General features: G+C 41.9%; 1 protein-coding gene across 1 annotated transcript; it reads left to right on the top strand.

Moving 5' to 3' along the window:
* The first annotated feature begins 4,398 nt into the window (after positions 1–4,398).
* LOC145414928 (salivary endonuclease-like) lies at positions 4,399–20,969 on the top strand. The gene is made up of 9 exons (XM_080284342.1): positions 4,399–4,444; positions 4,892–5,006; positions 8,797–8,914; positions 11,157–11,300; positions 12,543–12,740; positions 16,009–16,084; positions 17,802–17,962; positions 20,106–20,279; positions 20,751–20,969. The coding sequence occupies exons 1-9, from the start codon at positions 4,399–4,401 to the stop codon at positions 20,967–20,969; spliced, it is 1,251 nt and encodes a 416-aa protein (XP_080140468.1).
* Positions 20,970–25,069: the final 4,100 nt, after the last annotated feature.

The following is a 25,069-nucleotide window of genomic DNA, read 5'->3' as shown; positions in this document are numbered from 1 at the left end:
TAGAATGTATTCAGAATGGACGGTGGGTGTTAGCGCCGCAGCGGTGACATGTAGAGGTGTATAGTATGCAGGAGGACTACTGGGCCTTGGGAGCAGGCTGTGAAGCCTATGCCCGGAGTCGGACACATAAAAAAATAAATATATATATACACGAGTACATACATGCATATACAAACAATCAAAATACCAACCCGAACATACATAAAAAAAAAAAATCACACACACACACACACACACACACACACACACACACACACACACACACACACACACACACACACACACACACAAACTAATACTTCATACACCAGCACGATACGCCAAAATCATTAACCTTTGAAAAGAGGTGACGAATGAACTTCAGTGTTCTGAATATCACACATTATTTGATGTCGGCACTTTCAAGCCACACTCCTGTTATTGATTAGCATGAAATTAGCTCTCGGCAGCCATGCTGATGTATAATTCCTCCCCCCCCAAAAAAAAAAAATGATAATAATAATATCGTTGCTTCATATTTACTTACATTTTGACACAGTGAATTAAATATTAAAAAAACGATTATTTTGATATATTTACTGACATTCTTTTTTATTTATTATTTGTAAGCCCATGCCAGAACTGTGGTGCAACAGCAAATAATACGACCCTAAACCGCTCCCCCACAATATCATCTACAGTCACAGAAAAGTCTTTTGTTATCAGGATGTAGAAAGAGCCAGTGTTCAGATCACCTTCACCACAAAGCAAAAGTAGCTGCATTCAATGAATGTGAGATGAGCACCGTTAACTGCTCAACAATGAGATATATGTATATATAAAAAAATCTACACCATACAGAATGTTCCTCCTACAACAAAAAATTCATCCATCCATCCATCATCAAAAAAAAAAAAAATCTCTAGCACTCAACGCTATAGAACACAAACACTTGCGTTCATTCAGCTCATTCAAACGCTTTCATTTAGCTGACAGTTGACCTCCCTCTTCTCTGTAGCGAAAGGGTAAACATTAGGATACACAAGCTCAAAAAAAAAATAATAAATAATAATAATAATAATGAAAAGAAAAATCAGAGTTACGTTCACTGACACTTATTCATTATAAATTCTTATCACCATAAATTTTCAAGGTGCCAAGCTAGCAAACATACCTTCATAGAGAGGGTGAGATTTAGTGAGGGGGAAACGGTGTCTCTGTACGCTGAGTCAACACGGCCTTTGATTATGGTGATGTGTGTGTGTGTGTGTGTGTGTGTGTGTGTGTGTGTGTGTGTGTGTGTGTGTGTGTGTGTGTGTGTAGATGAAGTTCAGTGACACAGAAAATGCTTCCCTGTAACCTGTATCATCTCGGTCTCTGCCAATCTCTAATTATGATGATATGTGTGTGTGTGTGTGTGTATGTATGTGTGTGTGTGTGTGTGTGTGTGTGTGTGTGTGTGTGTGTGTGTGTGTGTGTGTGTGTGTGTGTGTGTGACAAGACTGAATGCACAGACTAAGCAAAACAACACCCTACATACACAAAGACTTACACATAGACATAGCCTTTCACACAGACACAGTTTTACACACAGACACACAGACTGGCATACAAACAGACTTGCACACAGACACATATTTGCACATAAACATAAAAACTTGCATTGAGTCATAGATACTCACACAGAGACTCATGACTTACTAGGAGATACAAGAAAGGTGCTGGTGGAGTGGACAGGGCAGTGGGTTGGAGAAAATGTGTTCACTTGATCTAACCCAGAAATTGAAAATGAAACACTAACTTCACTGTTCCTCCGTATGATCTTAGTAACAAGGCAAGATAACATCCTCGCTAACATCATAACACCAGGTCTCAATGTCATGTCCTAATTGTACCTGAACAGTGATGGTGAGTGTGAGTGCCCAAATGCAAGGTGACCCCTGAGGGCTGCAGGTGACCAGCTCTTTGTGTTTAGTGGATGGATTACTTTACCTTGAGAATGGGCTTCGTAGCTTATGTTCAGAGTTGGATGAAGATAAAAAAAAAAGGTTATAGAAAAACATAGACAACGACCTACACACACACACACACACACACACACACACACACACACACACACACACACACACACACACACACACACACACACACACACACACACACACACATACTCACAAAACAGAACAAACCCATGTGTATACCCATGCACTTCCACGTGCACACCCACACGTGTCCTTACACATATGTAATCAGGTTCACGAACACGGGATGATTGTGTGTGTGTGTGTGTGTGTGTGTGTGTGTGTGTGTGTGTGTGTGTGTGTGTGTGTGTGAGAGAGAGAGAGAGAGAGAGAGAGAGAGAGAGAGAGAGAGAGAGAGAGAGAGAGAGAGAATAGTCTACACATGGGTGGGTGTGAGGCGGTGTAGTAGAATTTTGTGTGGATGTGTGAGGTGCTGTATTTATGTGTGTGCATATGTGAGTGGTGAGGAGTGCATGCGTCACGGGTCAGGGGTCAAGGTCAAAGGTCAGGTGAGGTGTCGCTGTTCCCTCGCACCTCTCTCTTTCGTTTTAACTTCGCAATGATTAGGCGAGGGGGAGACCGACGATAAGGTGAAGGGATGGGGTGGGGAGGTCTATGAATGAGGTGTGAGTTAGAGGTAGGGCAGCTTAATGGCAGAGGACGGGGTGATATAGAGGTGTATCATTGCCTCCGCCTCTGGAATTGAAGCGAATGGCTAGGGATAGAAATTGGTTAATATCCTTGACATATCTCTGTTATCTCTCTCAAGCGGTTATCTTTAGGGAAGCAGGCATATGTGTTCCCAGGATGTATGCTCGGGGGCTAAGGACGCTCCGTTTTATTTTAGCGATTTATTTTACTCATTATCGATATTCTCCTTTAAGCTATTCGTTTATTATCATCATCTGAACGAGTTATGCTATATATTACACCTCACTTATACTCTCATGTGTCATTAAAAAATCAAGGCATTATTAATTCTTTCATCATGAGAGGTTAAGCTATAGCAAATAACTGTAGTAGTAGTAGTAGTAGTAGTAGCAGTAGTAGTAGTAGTAATAGTAACAATCATCATCATCATCATCATCATCATCATCACATCTTTTGCCTAGTGATTTATTTTGCATATTACACCTCTAATATTAGTCGCCCTTTTTATACTTTATTCTCGTTAACTTCAGTCCATATAACAGTTTACCAGAAGAAGGATCTCTCTGACTAGGGGGATCTAAAGCATCCTTCCTTAAACCTATGGATAAGATTTTTCGATTATACTGACGATACCACCAAAGAGTAAATCACAAGCACCTGAGAGAATAAATACTGCTACCATAAATCCTCTCCTAGTCGGGCCAACTCTATTCTTTTCCAGATAACCCAAGACGATTTTATTCAGCTGGGTGAGTCATAAAGGGACCTGAGAATTTTAAAGTCCTGCCCAATCTTCCTTATCTCCAGAGCAGCCATCAAAACTTCCCATCCTTGCATTCCCACCAATGCATCATACAGATTTCTATTTCTCAGCATTTTTTTCCTTTAGTGGGGATTTTTTCAAGCCATATTAGTCTGTTAATATTCTCAGGCTCCTATGAGGAATTTATCACGGCTATGAGAGGGTTCATGTTTCAGTATTAACACTCTGGGTCTCCTGTACGACTCTCAGCTGAATAAAATCGACTGGCATTTACTGGAATAGACCACCAGAATATTTCCCATCATATGAGGGTTAATTTTATGCACCAGAATGAAGAGGTACAGACGAGTAACACCACCAACCGCCACCATTACCACCATCACAACCACCACCACCACTTCCACCTCTACCACCACCACCACTACCACCACCACCATCATCATCATCATTGTCATCATAGTAACCCTATTTCTCAGCAATGTATGATGCCAATAAACCAATTATTTAGGCAATGAACTGTAGACAACATCATTGCTAGGAACTCTTTAGGAAGGCTGATTATTCCAATTTCTACAATGACGTCTCTTTTTTTCTGTTAATTCTCTTTATCTCCAGACGATTATATGAAGCTTAGAACAACCATTTCTAAGACTGCTTGCATTCAGCCCTTCAACACAAGGTTCCTCTCCTACGCTGAATCGAATCGTCTGGTTGAAGACTAATTAAAAAAAGAAAATCGTCATTGCATTGAAGTGCTTATGGACGTGGGAGACACAGAGAGGCAGACTACAACTGACTCACGCGATAGAAAGATTACGGTATATATATTTTCTTGGTTCACGTGTTAGGTCGAATGGGGCTTCTGTTATCAAAACGATAAGAGGGTGTTGGGTGGGTGTGTGTGTTCGCCGCTGTGTGTGTTTTGGGGGAGAGCAGAGTGAGAGGAGCTGCGTGCTAGTCAGGATGAAGTGCAGGGTGGAAATCATGAGCGTAGGACTGGTACTCATCCTACTGGTGGCATCTGTGCTGTGTAAGATCATTTGTTCTTGGGGTTTTTTCTACTACTAGTTCACATTTTGCCCATGATCAGGTCTACTTTCTTAATGTTGTCTGACACATTTGACCAAATCTGTGTTAGGTTTCTCCTTTTCTTTTCCGTCTCAAGTGCTTCAATCAGAACTTTGGGAGGGGTGATGAAGGCTTACTTCTCCAGCTCCTGGCCGTTTGCAATAAATCATATCTACATTAAGATTATGTTAGGCTAGGCTAGGTTAGGGTCAGCTGGGATAGGTGGGGTTAAGTTAGGTTTGGTTAATTTAGATTAGGTTAGCTCATTTGTAGATGCGATAATGGAAGATTTATGGCGTCTGAAGCTTCACTCGGCTGCTGCATAGAGTTCATACAGGTCAAATGAGAGGGCTTGATTTTGCGAGTGTACCTTTATCCACCCACCTAATCTTATACTTATCATCCACAGGTGAGGACTGTGTGTGGAACAAGGATGTGGACTTCCCCGAATACCCTCCACTCTTGTTTGACGCCAACTTGCAACCGATCCTGCCAGTGATGGAGGGGGACTTGAGGATCGTCAGGTAGGATGCTGAGCCTAATGATGGATGTATAAGGCAGACACACACACAAAAACTATGGATAAAGCACAATCATATAAACTTGGAATGTAAGGGGAGCGAATGATGAGGTAAAAGAGAGAGAGATTGTCCAGGTGCTTGAGGGTGCGAAAGTGCATGTATGTGGAATAACTGAAACAAAATGGGGAGGAGAAAGTGTGAGAGAATGGGAGTATGGATGGGGTATATGTGCAGGAGTAGGTGAGAATGAGAGGGCAAAGGAAGGAGTATGTATAGTTGTGAGTAAAAGATGGAAGAGGAGCATAAGACAGTATGGATCAGTTGGGTCAAGGATTGTGTGGGTAAAGTTGAAAGTTGGAATACAAATGTGGGCGATTGTGTGTGTGTATGCGCCAACGCAAGATCGTGCTAGAAGAGTGAGAGAAGAGTTCTGGACAAATGTAGAAGTGTGCATGGAAAAGTTTGGAAGGAATGAGAGAGTGTTTTTGATTGGTGATATGAATGGTAAAGTTGGGAATGTGAAGGTGGATGGAATAGTTGGTGAGTGAGGTGTGCCTGCTGAGATAGATGAGAATGGGAGTGCGTCAGTGGACATTTGTGCTGGGAGGGGGTTGGTGATAGCCAATACCCTCTTCAGGCATAAAATGATCCACAGGTATACATGGCGAGTGATGAGAAGGGTGGGTGGTGAACTGAATGAAAGGAAGGCAATGATTGATTATGTGTGTGTGGATGAAAGGATGCGAAGATGTGTAAAGGATGCAAGAGTGTATAGAGGTTGGGGGAGTGGACTTTCTGACCACTACTTGGTGTTGGCCAGAATTAGAATGCAAGTAAGATGGAGGAATAGAAGAAGGGAAAGACGAGAGGAAGGAGTAGTTGCAAGGAGAGTGGAAAGGTTACAAGAGGATGAGAAAAAGGCAGAGTATAAGAGAGAAGTGGAGGAACGATTGGGCAAATATGAATTGGAGCAGATGGGAGACGTGGAAGGTGTGTGTAAGATATTTACAGAAGAAATATGTGCAGCATGTGATGTGGTGTGTGGAAGGAAGAGAAGACGGAGGGGGGTGCAAGGAACAGCGAGGTGGACTGAAGAGGTGAAACAGGCTGTGGCACAAAAGAAGAAAGCATACAATGAATGGATGAGAAATAGGGGCGTGGAAGAAGTTGAGAGGCGGAAGAGAGAGTTATATGTAGAAAGAAAGAGAGAGGCGAAAAGATTAGTAAGAGAGAGTAAGAATGAGGAATTTGGAAGGAATTTGAGTGTAAAGTGGAGGGACTGTAAGAAAATGTTCTGGAGAGAGGTGAAAAGAGTAAGACAGGGTGGAAGTGAAGTTAGCAGGGGAGTGAAAGATAAAAATGGTAGATTACTAGTGGAGAAGGGAGAAAAAGTGAGCAGATGGAGAGAACACTTTAAGGAATTGTTGAACGTAGAGGATGGAAATAATGCGAGTATAAGTGGCTGGGGAATGGCTGGGAGAAGGAGGGAGGTGAGAAGACAGGAAGAAATCAGTAGGATAGAAGTTGTGGAAGCAATGAAGAAAGTTAAATCGGCGAAAGACCCAGGAATTGATGGAGTGTGTGGTGAAATGCTGAAGCATGGGGGAGAGATTGTAGTAGAATGGATGTCGAAGATGTGCAGATTGGCCTGGGAAGAAGGTAGAGTCCCGGAGGATTGGAAGTCAGGTATAATTATTCCCTTGTACAAAGGAAAAGGGGAAAAAGAAGTGTGTGGTAATCATAGGGGCATTTGTCTTCTTAGTATAATAGGAAAAGTGTATGGTAGGATACTTATAGACAGAGTTAGAGAAAGAACAGAGAAATTAGTTGGAGAAGAACAGGGAGGTTTTAGGAAGGGAAGAGGTTGTGTAGATCAGATATTCATTCTTAGATCTTAGTGGAAAAGTTTTTCTAGAGAAGGGAAAGAAGTTGTATGCGGCTTTCATGGATTTGGAGAAAGCATATGACATGGTGGATAGACAAGGATTGTGGAAAGTGTTAAGAATATATGGAGTAGATGGGAAGTTGATGAATGCTGTGAAGAGTATGTACGATGGTGCGAAGGCTGCAGTGCGTGTGGATGGTGAACTAAGTGAATTTTTCTCTTTGAAAGTTGGTTTGAAACAGGGATGTGTCATGTCTCCATGGATGTTCAATCTGTACATGGATGGGGTAATAAAAGAGGTACAAGGTAGGGTAGTGGATGTTGGAGTGGCCCTGGTGAGAGAGGATAGTATTTGGAAACTCCCTGTACTGTTGTTTGCAGATGATACTGTGTTGTTGAGTGAAGACGAAGGGGAGCTGCAAGGCTTGGTGGATGAGTTTGAGAGAGTCTGTAAGAAACGGAATCTAAAGGTGAATGTAGGGAAGAGTAAAGTGATGGTCTTTGAGAGAGGTGAAGTCAGTGAATGTACAGCGAGGTTGGATGGTAAGGAATTGGAAAATGTGAGTACGTTTAAGTACTTGGGTAGTGTGATGAGTAAGGATGGAGGTTTGGAGGGTGAAGTGCTTGAAAGGGTACAGCAGGAAAGAAAGGTTGCTGGTTCTTTGAAAGCAGTGATAAGAAACAGGGAAGTGAGCACGGAAGTGAAAAAGTTACTACATGACAGTATTGTGATACCAACTCTAACGTATGGAAGTGAAGCTTGGACGTTGTTGGAAGGACACAAGTCAAGAGTGAGAGCAGTGGAAATGAGTTACTTAAGAGGAGCCTGTGGAGTCACGTGGAGAGACAGGCTGACGAATGAGGATATAAAGGAGCGTTGTGGTGTTGATGTGGATGTGATAGGAAGCGTTATGAGGAACACACTGAGGTGGTTTGGCCATGTGGAGAGGATGGAGGGTGAAAGTCTGACGAAGAGAGTGTATGTGAGTGAGGTGGAGGGGGGAAGAGGGAGGGGGAGGCCGAGGATGAGATGGAGGGATGGGGTGGAGAGGTATATGAGAGAGGGGTGTGTGAGTTGGGAGCAGGGCAGTGAAATGGCGGGGGACAGGGCGACTTGGAGGCGATTTGTTTGTGGCCACCCCAAACGGGATTGAGGCGTCTGGCAATAGATAGATATAAACATACAGGTACAACATATATCAGATAACCATGCAAATGAAAATAATCAGATAAACATGGATAAAGCATATCACTCACTAGAAAGCTTATGGACATGAAAACTTGATCAGCCTACGTCCCACATTACAGAGTGTGGGCCTACTTAGCAAAGGCATAGGAAGATCAGACATAGTTTCATCTTCTTCATCTGTTTCAGAAATAATCGTAAAAAACTTCGGAGCTAGTCTTTCCTATCTCATTATCGGTTATAAAGATACTGCCTCCGTCAGCACCAAATCAACTCCCTTAAGATGTAGAGACACAAAACGAGGCTACCATAATCCAGACCATTTATGAGAAAGCGATTGTCCTACGCCCCTGGTGGTGTTATACGACCAATTAAAAAAAAAAAATCTCTAGACTGGCACTTCGGATGCTCCGTATAGATAAACAGAAAGATAAAAAAAAAAAAAAAGACAGATAACTGGGCTGATAAACGGATATAAGCATGGATGAAGTCTGTGGTATCCAGAGTTGTGATGCATTACTACACGTCTCCCAGAGCGTCGGGTTGGCGTGTTTGGCACAGATAAACAGAAAAACAGAGAAAGGCAGATAGACAGACAGATACATATTCAGAAACAGAAAGACAGATAGATAGATAGATAGATAGATAGATGGATAGACAGATAGCCATATTGGGTGGGGTCAGTGCTATCTAATGCTGTCACATTAAAACACATCTCCCAGAGTGGAGAGCGGCACCCATATAATCCTGGCGTGCCCTGGATCAGAGCTGGTCAACCTTGGTCTGGCGGTGGTCGAGGCCAAGTGTGTCGGAGGCCAAACTCTCGACCTGCACGGAGTGGTGAGTCTTACGGTCGTATTTTCAACCGCTTCACTACGATGACGTCTTTTTTATATTTTATTCTTGTTACTACCCCGCTATTCTATCCAGTCATGGAATAAGTAGTTGTTTTTATAATTATCATTAATATTAGTACTTTTTATCTTACTATTATTACTATGTTGATGATGATGATGATGATGATGATGATGATGATCATCATCATCATCATCATCATCATCATCATCATCATCATCATCATTATTATTATTACTATTATTATTATTATTATTATTATTATTATTATTATTATTATTATTATTATTATTATTATCCTTCTTATCATCATTAAATGTAGGGGATAGATCTAGCCATCACCAAACCTTACAAAAAAAAATAATAATAATAATTTCAAAGATCAAGAATGCGGTGCAGAGAGAAAGAATACGCCTAAAATAATTCATCTTTTTTTTTATTGGGCAGGTTAAAACTACGAGGACGATGATGTATAGCTGCCCCATGTGTCTGAAGGTTATTTATCGTACGGAACAATTTGCAATCAACGGAAAGTCATTTATAGTACGGAAATTTTGCCATCACTAACCAAGATGTGATCAGTCTGTTTGCCACGTTACAAAATGCGTTAAGAAGCTAATAAGAAATGGGCGAGACGCTTTTCTCTCATCAGGGGTATCGTGGACGTCAGAAAATTTGGGTTTGATTGCACCTTGACGATCTCTATTTTATTCCCTTCCATCCGATCACGTGATTTTCATTTTAGCTTTGTTGCCTTAAGGTTATTTATTTTTAGCTAAAGGAGATCGTGTGTGGGGAAAGGTTTTAATGAAGGCTGTATCTAACTCCCCCCTTTTCCCCAAAAACATCTCCGCCAGAGTGAACAGAACAATCTTAACGTAATAACAACAGAATCAAAATTAGATTCCCGCGCTAAAGAACACGATATTTTTTCTTTACGCTGAACGAAAATAACACACAAAGGAAAAGACAACTGAAGCATAGATAACACTGCTAAACATATCAGTAGACAACCCAGAAGATATGGAAATGTTAACAGTAATTTCTACATAAAATGTCATAACGAGTGAACAGTATGATGTAGACGGCGAAGAAAGGCATAGACAACGCATTGTTTTTGTTTGTTCGTTGTTGTTGTAGCCCCAGCTCACCTGAACGTGAACCCGGACCGCGGGAAATAGGCCACTTCAATCGATCACTCCCAGAGGTTTTTTCCTTGAGGTTATGTTGGAGGAGTATCAGTGTTATGATAATGCGGTGGATGAGGTGTGTGAATGTGTTGCGACAGAGGGCTGGATTGCAATGTTCACTGCTTGTGAGTTGCATTTTGTGTTGGTACTATGGTAGAGAAGAGTAACGATATATAAAATCATAAACGGTTCACTGAGTACAGAACCGCACAGAAAATCAACCAAAATTCTAAGACCAGATGTCACTTTGGACAACAAAACTACTTAAGACTTGCTTTAGCACATGAATCTGATTTTTTTTTTTTTTTTAGCCTTGTTACCTCCAGACGATTTTGTTAATTAGGAGTAACCATTTTTGTGGCGACGAGGTTAAAAACAATTTCCACTGACCCCTTTTACAAACAGGTTAATTTCCATAATCTGAATAAAACGGTCTGAATGTAGCAAGAACAATTTAACATACACGGCAGCTGAGTGTGGAGGTTAAATGTTGAGTGACTGAGCGATGATACCTCTTACAGCAACGCACAGAATATTCTTCCGTATAATACTCTTGTTACTCTAGCCTGGCCTAGAATTCCCATCTCTTCATCTTGAATGCTGATTTGTTACAATAGTTTAGCGATAGAAAATGATGATAGTCACGAAGAAGTGCTATGGAAAAAATATGATGAGGTAGTACTGTCCCTTTTAACACTGAGCTGTGTCAAATAAGCTGCAAAACGATGAAAATTGGGCCAAGTTATGGTGATGGATCTATAGGACGTGATATAAGCTGCAAAATAACGAGAACTAGAACCAAGCTAAGACAAGACCTATAATAGATGAAATTAGTTGCAAAAAGGACTAATGTGTCAAGTTGCTGTGAATGTCCTATAGTACATGAAATAGTGGCCAGTGGACAAAAGCCTAAGCCAAGTTAAGGTGAAAGACTTGTAGTACTGGAAATAAGCTACAAAGGGACGAAAACCTGGGCCACGTTAAGGCAAAAAAAATAATAACTATTTCTCTCTTACTGTTGACATTCCCTTTTGCAGGCATCGGACCTGTTTAGCCTGGGTTGCACCAAGGAGGCGGAGGAGACCATACACCGCAGCCTGGGGACCTGTGGGGACGGGGATATAGGGGAAAGGCACAGTATCGGCTTTGAGGTGTATGGCCCTGACAGCTTCTACGAACTGGTGTGTTGTTGGGAAGATGTCTCGTACTCATCATCATCATTATTATCATCTTCATCGTTCTTGTTATTACCACCATCGGCATTAGCATGTTATCATTATCATCATCATCATTCTTATCATTATCGTTTTTATTATTATTATTAGTTTCATCATTATCACCATTATCACTTTCATTACCGTCACTTCCCACTAACAGAAGAAGATAGTCTTCAGAAATACATAAAGGAAAGCATAAAACTGAGAAATCTGTGAACAGAACACCTCGCACCGTGAGCATTATAAGCATAATATTCTCGCCTCCACGCCACAGACATACTTCTATATTTAGGGGCTGCTTGCTTTTCATTAGGTTCAGATTAGAAATACCAGTACACCCGCTATCCAAATGCTAGGAACTTCCCTGGTACTGTACATATCAAGTCGAAGAGTGCTATAAATTTCCACATTTTCCTTGTGTGCTTTGACTGAGTTTTGATTGTGGAATATGAACTAAATCGTCGTAGTTGCTCATTGCAACATTACTTAAACCCTGATTTAGACTTACTCCCAACCAGGGGGATTTCATGATTTTGGATCATACAGTACACTTGCAGTACATTAGAGGGTACAGGAAACACAACCACATCAGATGACTAGCAACTTCAGTCTAGCCTGATGTGATGCAATAATGTGAACAAAGCACAATGAATCATTTTGTATATTTGTATTAACACCATTAGTCCACGAGGTGCCTTATTTCTTAACCAGAACAACTTAAAAGGGACGTCCTTGTAAGAATATTAGTATTCTTCAAGTCGAGAACAACTCCAAATCTCAATGAAATCTATTGATAGCGACAAGGGAATTATAGTTATATTGGTTCACGTCTTTTAAAGGTTAAGGTGAATTATGGCTTTTAGTATCTTCACCCCGGGTACGTATTTTTCATGTTATTCCTGCTGTCATTAGATTATTTTATGTAGCTTAACGGATTAATGTAGACAGTTTCCCACCATATCAAAAGGAGACATCTTTCCTGAACTTTAATAAAATCGTCTGGTAACAGGAAGAACAGCAAAATGATGATATCCTCGGGCCGAAGAGGCTAAAGCATCACGATATATATTTAGGACTCACCCAAATAGCAATAGTTTAAAATGTTACTTAATGCATATTTAGCGTCCGCCTCTGAAAATATCTCACCCGCATCTTCCTCCACCCCTTCTCTAACCTGCATCTCTCTCTAACCCTCTCTGTCCAAAGATCCGTGTCTGTTTCGAACCCACCAACGAAACGACCCTGTACACGGACCACATCCTCCGCGGGGCCCACATCGCCGCCAAGGACTCAGGGGCCTCGGCATCCCACAAGCAGTCCACTGGGTTCTTTACTGTTTCCATGAGCACCATCTACACGCAGGCCTCGCAGCTGGCGTTGATGGAGAACCTGCTGGGCGATCCTGTGAGTTTTAGAATCAATTTATTTACCTCAACCTGGCCTAAAATTAACATTGAACGATAAGCTGCAAGAGACGAATACTAGAATATGAAGTTAGCCATAAAGAAGAACTATGGACTGGATGAGGGGCCAAAGTGTTATCCAGTTCTGCCACTGAGCTGCTGGAAATACTCCGCAAAACAACGAAAATCGCAGAGCTGAGAGGAGCGAATGATAAAATTGGAAAGAGAAGGTTAATATCCAGCATGACGACGTGGAATAAGACATAAAACATTCCCAGACAACGGATGCATATAAGGGATTGTTCTGACTAGCATCAGACGATTTTGTTTTGCAGAGGGAAATCCATAGTAGATAAATAGTTCAACATATTTTTGCTTAATGTTTTCCCAGGCAACAGATGTACCTTAAGACTGGGGGAGTGTAATGCGAAGGAGTTTATTTAGCAGCGAAACCAACTTCCTTTTCCCACAGATAAATGTTTAAGGAAAAATTCTGTAAGAGAAATTAGGATAAGGGCAGTGTTGACAGGGAAAAAGAGGTGAAATCAAAGGCAAAGTTCTTAAAGAGGCTTAATATCGTACGGGTTATTACAATTGTGGTGTACTTCAAAGGTGAATGGTAACTACGGTATTTCATTAGGGAAAACTGAATGATGTAGAAAGGAATGGAATGTCTACTTTTCGTCCCTCCGGTGTCTCTCTTAACAATTTCTCTTTGGTGATCAGACCCGAAATTTTCAAGTTTGCTCCCGTCATCTTAGGCTGAATAATATTATCTTACATTTACGAACATAAAGACTGATAAATCGTACTCGCAGGACAGGTGTTAGCTACTTCAGTACGGGGGTGTTTTTTCCCACTTTAATCACTTTACCACCAGAAGATTTTATTAAACAATTCTGTAAACTTAAGTATGATGAGCTGATTAAGGCTGTATTATTAACCCATCCAGTCCAAAATGCATCTCTTAAACTAAATAAACTCGTATGGAGACAGCCGAAACAAAAAAATAAAAAAATCACCGTATTGAGCGAGTGAAGAAAATCCATCCAACACAGCACAGACTAACACAGATTATTAATGTTTCAGAAAACTTCATGGAATGGCCCCTTAATTTGGTGACCCTTTTTATTATTTTTGCTGCCTCCGGACGATTTTCTTAAGCTGTGGAAAGGCCATTTGTAGTGAAGAGGTTAGAGAATCGTCATTAACCATTTGACAACCTGATTCTCTCTCTCTCTCTCTCTCTCTCTCTCTCTCTCTCTCTCTCTCTCTCTCTCTCAGTTGAATAAAATCGTCTGAGAGCAGTGAGAATAAAATGGTCTGAAAGCAGTGAGAATAAAGTAAATATAGATCATCGGATTTGAGAGGCTAATTCCATAACCCATTCATTCCGCTGCTTAATCTATCTATCTATCTATTGCCAGACGCCTCAATCCCGTTTGGGGTGGCCACAAACAAATCGCCTCCAAGTCGCCCTGTCCCCCGCCATTTCACTGCCCTGCTCCCAACTCACACCCCCCTCTCTCATATACCTCTCCACCCCATCCCTCCATCTCATCCTTGGCCTCCCCCTCCCTCTTCCCCCCTCCACCTCACTCACATACACTCTCTTCGTCAGTCTTTCACCCTCCATCCTCTCCACATGGCCAAACCACCTCAGTGTGTTCCTCATAACGCTTCCTATCACATCCACATCCACACCACAACGCTCCTTTATATCCTCATTCGTCAGCCTGTCTCTCCACGTGACTCCACAGGCTCCTCTTAAATAACTAATTTCCACTGCTCTCACTCTTGACTTGTGTCCTTCCAACAATGTCCAAGCTTCACTTCCGTACATTAGAGTTGGTATCACAATACTGTCATGTAGTAACTTTTTCACTTCCATGCTCACTTCCCTGTTTCTTATCATTGCTTTCAAAGAACCAGCAACCTTTCTTCCCTGCTGTACCCTTTCAAGCACTTCACCCTCCAAACCTCCATCCTTACTCATCACACTACCCAAGTACTTAAACGTACTCACATTTTCCAATTCCTCACCATCCAACCTCGCTGTACATTCATTAACTTCGCCTCTCTCAAAGACCATCACTTTACTCTTCCCTACATTCACCTTTAGATTCCGTTTCTTACACACTCTCTCAAACTCATCCACCAAGCCTTGCAGCTCCCCTTCGTCTTCACTCAACAACACAGTATCATCTGCAAACAACAGTACAGGGAGTTTCCAAACACTATCCTCTCTCACCAGGGCCACTCCAACATCCACTACCCTACCTTGTACCTCTTTTATTATGTTTTCTGTAATATTCTCTGTTTAATTATTGCTATTTTCAGACCATTCTATCCAGCCCTTGAGACCATCAGACACATAAAGGGGTTAATGAAGGCTTTATCTAACCCCTCAGTTCGAACACTTTCTCCTAACGTGAACGAAAACATCTGAAATATTGAAAAAATTATGAAAAAGACATTCTCGGACAGAAATTATTAACACGTAGCGGAATATTTCGTGTTTGCCAACTATTTGCGCCAACCTCCGTGCCAACCCTTAATGCCCACACTTTCCCATTGGCGACATCAAACCCATCATCACCTGTGCCAACACGCGTCCCATTCACTCCCTAACTAAGCCACTCATTATTCACTGTGTTAGGTTAAATGTCTTGATTACTGTTAGGGATCTATATTCCTTTTACTCTAACGTGGCCTAAAATTGCCATCTCTCCTCCTTGAATGCTCAGTTGTGGTAAAGGATTAATACAAGAATATGATGCTAGTCACGAAGAAGTGTGATGGGATGGATGCAGAGCCGTAGCACTGTCTTTATCTGCCACTGAGCTAAGTAAATAAGCTGCAAAAGAATGAAAATCTGAGCAAAGTTAAGGCGAAACAGGTATAGCCCATCTATTACGAAAGATCTCTCCAAAGCTGAATAAAATCGTTTGCCTGTAACAAGAAAAAAAAGTTCAGGGTCACTACCAAACGCTTAAGTAGTCGAAAATGTCTCATCACTCTTTGCCTAGGTGCTCTCAAAGGCCAGTGTAATCATTTTTTGCATATGAATGGCTCTGTGCACTTGTATGATGTTAGATACAAATGTAAAGTCTCTCATGTAAGCTATGATTTGTTACACACATCTGATTCTGAACATCTGTATATTTTTGGTGATACAGATATGGCTGAACATTTGCATATTAGAAGTTAGGCACACATGGCTTGGAACATATTCTTGACTGCACAGTTTTTTTTAATGTTTATTTTAGTTACACACATATGACTTTGTACATGTGTATATTACTGGTGACACAAGCCTGGCCATCCACCTGTATATGTTACTGGGTACACACATATGACTACATCTTCGTATTTCTTGTTATACTTATACACGTGTGCCTGTGTGTGTGTGTGTGTGTGTGTGTGTGTGTGTGAGAGAGAGAGAGAGAGAGAGAGACAGGCAAGACTGACACATAGGCACTGGATACAGCTGACTCGCCATTGATACTCACCTACACACTGATTTTGATTCGTAAAAGCTGGTGAAAATTGCATTAATGAAGCTATTTTACAAGGATGCCCATAATCATAACAAATTTATAAAACACTTCTTCAGTCTTTTCTTCATTCTAGAAATTCTCCACTCAGATGTTCTACTATTTTCTATCCTGTGTTATGGCATGATGAACGTAACTAAAGACTAATGCCATGATAAAAGTTATGTTATCATGGAGTTGATGGTATGGTGAAGGTGATAGTATGGTGATGTCGATGGCGTAAAGAAGATGAAGGTTATGATGAAAGGGACGATATGATGTGTCTGTATGGTTGTGATGGGGTGATGAATGTGATGATATGATGACAGTATTGTGAGGGTGATGGAACGATAAGACTCATAACGTGATAAAGGTGACTGAGTGGTGACTGAGATGACACGATAAAGATGATGGCGTGATACAGGCGACAAAAGTTGATGGTTGCGCGATGACGACACCCTGCCAAGTTTATCACCACACACCTTTTTCTCCTTGTGGGTGTGTCAGTCAGCTGTGTTCTCAACCCTCTGATGACCGGGATTTCACTCAACTACACCAAATCGTCTGTAATTAGCTTAAATATACTTCTTAGGTGTACCCGTGGCGTAGAAATGGTTGAAAGGGTTAGTCAAGGTAGATTTCGTGAGGCCTTTGACAGCTAGGTTTTCCCTCACCTGAACAATATCCTCCGATGTTAACCTAAATATAATATCCATGAGCATCTCTTCATCGACATGGTTAAAACTGAAATCGGAAAGGTGTTAAACAGGTTCAAAATTTTACCTGTTGCCAACTTTTCCTTAAATTCACACCTTCGAGCAGCAATTTCTATTTGGCTAAGGCAATTTCTTTTCTTGCTGATAACCTGGTGATCTAAGCAACACGGTATGTTCATAATTATTCGTAAATTTCTCGGTAACGTTCCATGAGATTCGGATGGTAGATGAAAGGGTGCGGACTGACGGACATGTTGACTAATGCGGAGGATTATGTGAGCAGCCTATATCCATTCTACGGAACCGAGGCAGTGACGATAGTGACCAGATGAGCGTTCCCTGAGTCATATGCAATCAAGTAATCGTCAAATCTTTAGGCCTGGTTTTCTCTTTGCGATATAGGTTCTATTTTATTCAACCCGAGAGGTCTCTAAGCTGAACAAAATCGTCTTGTGTTAGCCGGAATGAGAAGCACAAAGCACGTCCCCGGCCTAAAGGGGTTCAGAGACATTGCTCCTAAGAATACGGTCGTGTAATATAAGGAACCACTAGAGTAACAAGCTATACTGTATGTGATTTAGCTATATACGATGCAGTGACGTGCTTTCCGTTTCATAACAAGAGCTCTAGATGAATTTATATAAGCTCTGAGTGATTACTGAGGCTGGAGGAACAGTGAAGCCTTCGGTAACCACTTGCGGACGATATACTATCCATCACTGTACTAAGTCGTCTGTATGAATAACGAAAAAACAGTAATAATGTATCTTCGTTGCTAAACTGGTTAATCACTCACCGACTCTACACAAGACCTAGCCGCCACCATCATCGACCCAGGGCAGCAGCTGTACCTCGCCAAGGGCCACCTATCCCCCGTGGCAGATTTTGTGACGGAGGTGGAACAGGAGGCCACCTACTACTATATCGACGCCCTCCCGCAGTGGCAGGGCTTCAACAACGGCAACTGGAAGGTAGGGCGTGAGACTCTGCAGCATGATGAAGAGATGGAGGATGCAAAATCAGTCATGTTTCTTGCTCTCCTTGTATCCAATATACTTCGTTAGCAAAAGGACTCTGTGGAAAGGAGCAGCAATGACGCCACCTACTACTACCGCAGCGGCAGGTCTTGAACAAAGCTAACTGGAGGCTAGAGACACTGACTCATAAACAGATACGTTATAAGATATGATATGCAAATTGCACCGATAAAGAAGAGTTACAATGAAGTCTTAGATGTTTGCAGAAGTACCGTCTAGATTCCCATTAAAAGTAACCAAAAACATATAAGACAAAATTAAGGTGTAGTGTGGAATGCAAATCATTAAAGAACAGGTGCTAGAAAGTCTCCCAGTTAAACAAGAATGCAGATCAAGTTCCCTGTTGCAAATATATCTGTTATTGCAAGAAGGAGAAGGAAAGATGTGTGTAGAATCTTTCCATGTCTCTTGTCCTCCCCATATATATATATATATATATATATATATATATATATATATATATATACAGTATACATTTTTACACACACACACACACACACACACACATAGATATCGATAAAGTTAATAGATTCTTCAGTCACATATCAAGGGATACTGTCAGTACAGGTGGGGTGTTGTCACCCCACTTCCCCCTCCCCCTCTTCTCTTGAAGTCATAACTTTATCGCCTCACCACACCTTCACCGTCTAATGGAGAGCAAAGAGAAATTATTAAAGCTGTAATGAGTAAACTTTACTCGACCCTATCGCAGTTAACCCTTTTGAATGTAGGTTCGCACTTAGGTATTTTATCAAGGCTGTGCCACATGAATCGATTCAGCTGAAAGAAATCTCCACCCCTATAAACGGTTAATACCTCACATACGCCTAGAGTGAGTCACACACGCAGCCCAAGTACAGAAACAACCCTCTAATATGCAATAATTACTTATATCTCCGTTTCGTTAGAAAATGTTTAATTCGTATCATCTTATTCCTCTCCCATCCCTTCATTTCTTGGTTTCTCAGCCTTGCTTCTCCACACACTGACATCCATGCCCTCTCACACGAAAAAGAGACAATGTTTCGGGCTCGTGAGATTACAGCATATTTTTAGTTTCACGTAGAGCGTGACCTGAAAACACTCACTATACCAGCAAGATGTGTAGGCAAGTGTACCCCATTGTGCACCCCTAACACTTTCCAGATTTCTTTCATTCTTGCAACAGACCCAAAACCCTGGCTAAGGCTAATGGCAGTAGCTTGTGGGTCTACAATCGCAGACGAATGTTAGGCCTTTATTCCAGCACGTCAATTTCACACTCGGGGCATGTTTGTCCCTCTACTCCCTTACAAAAAATATTTAAAGACTATCCTCAATGGGTAGAGCTACATGCCAAGCCTCTCTCAGCTTAGGAATATTTGCCACCGGTGGAAACTGGGGAGAAGAACAGGTGAAATATTAGGCGAACTTTTGTTCCCGACCGTACCCTTTGCAAACTCCTGACGCTTTCAAAAACTGGTTTCGCTCTCCTAAAACTGTTTTCACTGCTAGAGAATTGTTTTCACTCTTCCCAAACTGCCTCACTCCTCCAAAATTGCTTTCACTCCTCAAAAACTGCTGTCACTCTCCCAAAACTGATTTCACTCTTCCAAAACAGCTTTCATTCGCAAAACTGCTCTCACTCTTCCAAATCTGCTTGCACTCTCCCAAAATTGCTTTCACTCCTCCAAAACTGCTTTCACTCTTCCAAAACTGCTTTCACTCTCCCAAAACTGCTTTCACTCTCCCAAAACTGCTTTCACTCTCCCAAAACTGCTTTCACTCTCCCAAGACTGCATTTACTCTCCCAGAACTGCCAGCACTCCTCCGAAACGGTTTTCACACTTCCCAAAACTGTTTTTACTCTTCTCAGATTGCTTCAACTTCTCTCAAACTGTTTTCACTCTTCCATAACTGCTTCCATTCCTCCAAAACTGCTTTCACTCTTCAAAACTTGCTTCATCTTCTTCCAAACTTCTTTCGCTCCTCCAAAAATTGCTTTCACTCTCCAAAAACTGCTTCACTCTTCCCAAACTGTATTCACTCATCCAAAACCGCTTTCACTCTCCCAAAACATCCTTCTTCACTCTGGCAGCACCTGGAATACGCGACCCGGGACCTGGCGGAGGCACACAACGGCGACCTGCGGGTGTACAACGGGGGGTGGGACATCCTGCAGCTCCTGGACATCAACAACAACATTGTGGACATTTACCTGGGACTGACGGAGGGCAAGGCTGTTGTTCCCGCCCCGGCCATCATGTGGAAGGTATGGGTTTATATATTAGAGACAGACAGACAGACAGACAGACAGACAGACAGAGACAGAGACAGACAGACAGACAGACAGACAGAGAGGGAGAGAATGCGAATCAAGCTGTAAAAAATCTAATTAGATCTATGAATTTCAAATATTAATCAGCAGCATGACAATACTTACATAAAGTATATTGTAAGAAATCAGTCAGACTACTTTTGACGTAAGAGCGGTTGCGTGTAGGTAACCGTGTACGGTGCCCGAGTGTGTGTGTGTGTGTGTGTGTGTGTGTGTGTGTGTGTGTGTGTGTGTGTGTGTGTGTGTGTGTGTGTGTGTGTGTGTGTGCGCGCGTGTGTGTGTGTGTGTGTGTGTGTGTGTGTGTGTGTGTGTGTGTGTGTGTGTGTGTGTGTGTGTGTGTGTGTGTGTGTGTGTGTGTGTGTGTGTTTCATTCCTCTGATTCTCCGTCAGGTGGTACACGAGGAGAGCACTGGTCGCGCCGCCGCCATCGTAGGAGTCAACAACCCTCATATCACCTCGCCTCCAGTCCCCCTTTGCTCAGACCTCTGCGACCAACTTACCTGGATCGACTTTGACATCAACGACCTGGCGCACGGCTTCACCTACTGCTGCACCGTGGATGACCTGCGACAGGCGGTGCCCCACGTGCCAGACCTGGGTCAAGTTGGGCTGCTGACGGACTAAGGAACATACGTCAGCCTTTTCTCATCTATTTTTCATGCATGATTAATAAAGCATAAAATTGCCTTTAAAAAGTTCACTGACAGTTATAAGCACCATCATATCATCATCATCAGTATCACCATCATCATCATCATCATCATCATCCGATTTGAAGTCATCATCGTCATCATTTTCATCATCATCATCATCCATGACTTACCTCCCATTATTATTCTGTAGACCGGGAGGGTAGGAATCACAAATAGGGGAAAAAAAAAAAGAAATACGGAAGAAACTATCATCAAAGCACCTACTGAAATGGGACATAAAACTAGTTTCCCTGACGCTCTAGCTTTCAAGAATATTATACTGCACTGAACCTCTTTTCATCCCTTCAGTGCGATGACGTTTTCTCCAGTGCTTCCTACCGCAAGACGATTTTATGCCTTTTACGGGAGCCATCTTGTGGCGAAGAGTTTTAAAGAAGTTCCCCTGATCAGTCCAGTAAAACGATATACTTTACATTTTGTTCTTCCTACCGCCAGTTGATTTTATTCAGCTTTAGGGGAACCTCCAGTGCTTTGTTTGGAAACGACGAATTTAGGGGGCTGCATCCAGGCTTTGGTTGTTATTAGTTATTCGTAAATAAGATATGCATACTTAAGCTGTTACAGGGTATGTGTTTGTGCTACGGAGTCACGAAACCAACGGAACATGTAAATAGGGACTGTGAGATTTGGTGAGGAGCTGCTGATATGAAGGCCAAAGGGTGGTACTGTACTGTGCCGGGTGCGGGCGTGGTCTTGACGTACATCACGTCTGGCAATAAATAACTTCACTCATACCTCACCACACGCCTGTCTTCAAGGATCATACGTACTAGCGTGGGAGAGGAATGCACTAGATGACAAAGCCTTATTACTGTACTTCCTGCGTGATTTTAGTGGTCTGTAACGCTAATAGCTTTGATGGTCATGTGTTCTGCGCAACGGTTCGAAGTATCAAGAGGCGACTAAAGACCTTACCATCATGCATGGATGAGCTGCGTCACATCCGAAAGGAATGGAACAGTTGAGAATGTGTCTTGCATGATGGATGTTTATCACAGAAGACACTTTGGTTCTTCTCCTAGATCTATCAACAGTGGTGTTCCTCAGGGCTCTGTCCTATCACCAACTCTCTTCCTTCTATTCGTCAATGACCTTCTACGCTGTACATCTAACCCTATCCACTCATACGCTGATGACTCCATCCTTCACCTTTCCATTCGGTTCCCGCAACGCCCATCTCAGCAGTTATTTCAACAAACAAGGGATGAGGCTATGGCACACCTAATGTCTGACTTGGCTCGTATCTCTGACTGGGGTAAAAATAATATGGTTGTTTTTAATGCAGCAAAGACTCAGTTCTTACACCTATCAACCCGTCAAAATCTTCCACAGGTATACCCACTAATGTTTAATAATATTCAGCTTAATCCTGCATCATCCTTGAACATGCTTGGGGTTTCATTTACTCGGGACTTATCTTGGAAAGATCATATTACATCTCTTGTAAAATCTGCTTCCAAGAGATTGGGTGTGCTAAGCCGAGTCCGCTCTTTCTTTACCCCTGCACAATTGTTGACTCTATACAGAGGTTTTATCCGCCCCTGTGTGGAGTACAACTCTCATGTGTGGGGAGGCTCCCCACACACAGCTCTTCTCAATAGGGTGGAGTCAAAGGCTTTTCGTCTCATTAACTCTCCTCCTCTTACTGACTCCCTTCAACCTCTGTCGCTTCGCCGCACTGTTGCATCTTTATCTCTTTTCTATCGCTACTTTAATGGTCACTGCTCCTCTGAACTGTCTGCATGCATTCCTCCACCTCTACGACGGGCGCGTAGCACCCGTCTAGCAGCAAACTCTCATCCCTTTTCTGTCCAACTCTCTAATGCAAGAGTTAATCGTTACTCCCAGTCCTTCATTTATGCAACAAGTTAACTCTGGAACTGTCTCCCTCTGTCTGTATTTCCTGCTGCCTATGATCTCCAGTCTTTCAAACGCAGTGTCCAGGCATCTCGAAATGAAAGGATCTTGAATTTGGCTCTCTCTTGTATTTTGTTTTTCTCTTGGAGGGAACTCTTATTGCAGGCTCATGGCCTTTGGTTCCTTCTTCCTCGCATAAAAAAAAAAAATGTGATAGATCATTACTGAGCTCTTTGCCTTGCAGAGTATATGACGGTTATGTTTTTCTTACAAATATCCCGGTTTTTGTGTACATCCGTGAAAAGGTGAAAATCAGTGACAAGTTGGTGTTGAGGGAAGGAGGGGCAAAAACTGCTGAACAAAACCCTTAGGCTCGTATTTCCGTAGGTAAGAAAGATTCTTAACACTTATCCATTAGCGACTTATTCCTTGATATGTCTTGTTAGTATCCTTTTTGTATGTTATTTACTCGTATGCAGATGCAGAATACGGCCATGTTCGAAGGACTTATGTAAAACAGAAGAATAAAGTTAGCTGTAATAAAAAAAATAAAATGAATCGTTGAGGAAAAGGTTTTAGGGAGCTTCCATAACCGACGAGAGTAGGGCTTTAGAGTCTACATCAGGGTATCATATATGAGTAAAATGTCAATTACTAATGAGCAAAATTAATATAAGGACTCCCTCAGCCAGCGAACGCAAAAGTACCTTCTCGACATATGATGTAAAATGGATTGCATGTGATATCCTTCCCCTTATAGCTAATTTTGTTACTCAGAAAAATGGTGGACATCAGCAGCGAGGGAATCAGAAACGTCGCCATATTACTGAACGTAGTGAGTGTTGTTGTAATATGTACATTGTGAAGCGAGTCAGAACTATGTTCAGCATGGGATAGTGGTAGAACTAGTAGTAGTAGTAATCGTAGGCTAGTAGTAGTAGTAGTAGTACTAGTAGTAGTAGTACTGGTAGTAGTAGTAGTAGTAGTAGTAGATGCAAGAGTGGATGTCAGTGCTCGAGGTTTCTGGACACGTGGGCAGAGGGCGTTCTTCGACATCAGGATATTCGATCCCATGGCAGCATGTCATCGTGAACTGTCTCTCGAAGCTGCACACAAGAGGAATGATCAAGAAAAAAATAGAAATTATCAAGAAAGGATCCAACATGTGGACCGCGGTCGATTCACTCCCCTTGTGTTCACGACATCAGGTGGGATGGGTCCAGAGGCAGTGAGATTCTATTCGAGACTGGCAGAGGTTCTTTCTGAGAAGAAACGTCAACCGCAGAGTTCTGTTATGGCCTGGATGAGATGTCGTGAGGTCTGCTCTGCTATGTCTCAGAGACACAAGATCATCAGCCCTCAGGCCTGTCTCTCTGGCGGGTATGGATTACGAAGCTACAGTGGTCGAGAGTCGCATAGACCAGCGACTCCAATAGTTTAATGTCTTTATTTACACTGTAATATCAATAAAAAATAAAATAAAATAATAATAGTAATAGTACTGTAGATGGTTGGTAACCACAGCCGTTGGCGTGCTTGGGGCCAACGGATTGTAATGTGAGGGTTAGTGTTAACCTTCACATTACAACTCCAAATGGTGAACTGTATCAGGAAGGTTGGTTTTGATATTCACAATATAACTCACCAATGGATGGAGGTGATTTTGGAAAAAAAAAAAAAAGTAGTAGTAGTAGTAGTAGTTCTAGTAGTAGTAGTACTGGTGGTAGTAGTAGTAGTAGTAGTAGTAGTAGTAGTAGTAGTAGTAGTAGTAGTAGTAGTAGTAGTAGCAGTAACTGTTGTTGCCGTATGCCAAACTGCTGAAGCTCATTTGTAACATCGATCATGGTCAGTCATGCATTAGGAAATAAAAAAGAAATTAAACAGAATATAGTTTGCAGCATCTAATTAAAGAAAAGATAATCAGATATAGCTTACGCAACTGGAACTGTTAAAAAAGCATGGCAGTGACCGTTTATTCCAGTAATCAAGGGGCTATTGATAAACCTTCCCAGCAGAGAAACCAGCAGCTGATTTTATGATAAAGTGCTGTATTATCAGCATCATCGTCCCCATCAAGCCTGGACAAATTCAGACGGTCTTTTTCAGATTTGTTACTACAACTTGGACCATGTGTATTTTTAAGAGCAGAATATT

The sequence above is a fragment of the Coenobita brevimanus genome, chromosome 101 (assembly GCF_032717465.1).
Source record: "Coenobita brevimanus isolate Jiangsu-jjx chromosome 101, ASM3271746v2, whole genome shotgun sequence".
Lineage (NCBI taxonomy): Eukaryota > Metazoa > Arthropoda > Malacostraca > Decapoda > Coenobitidae > Coenobita > Coenobita brevimanus.
The sequence above is the reverse complement of the archived record's forward strand: the minus strand, read 5'-3'. Positions and strand labels throughout refer to the sequence as shown.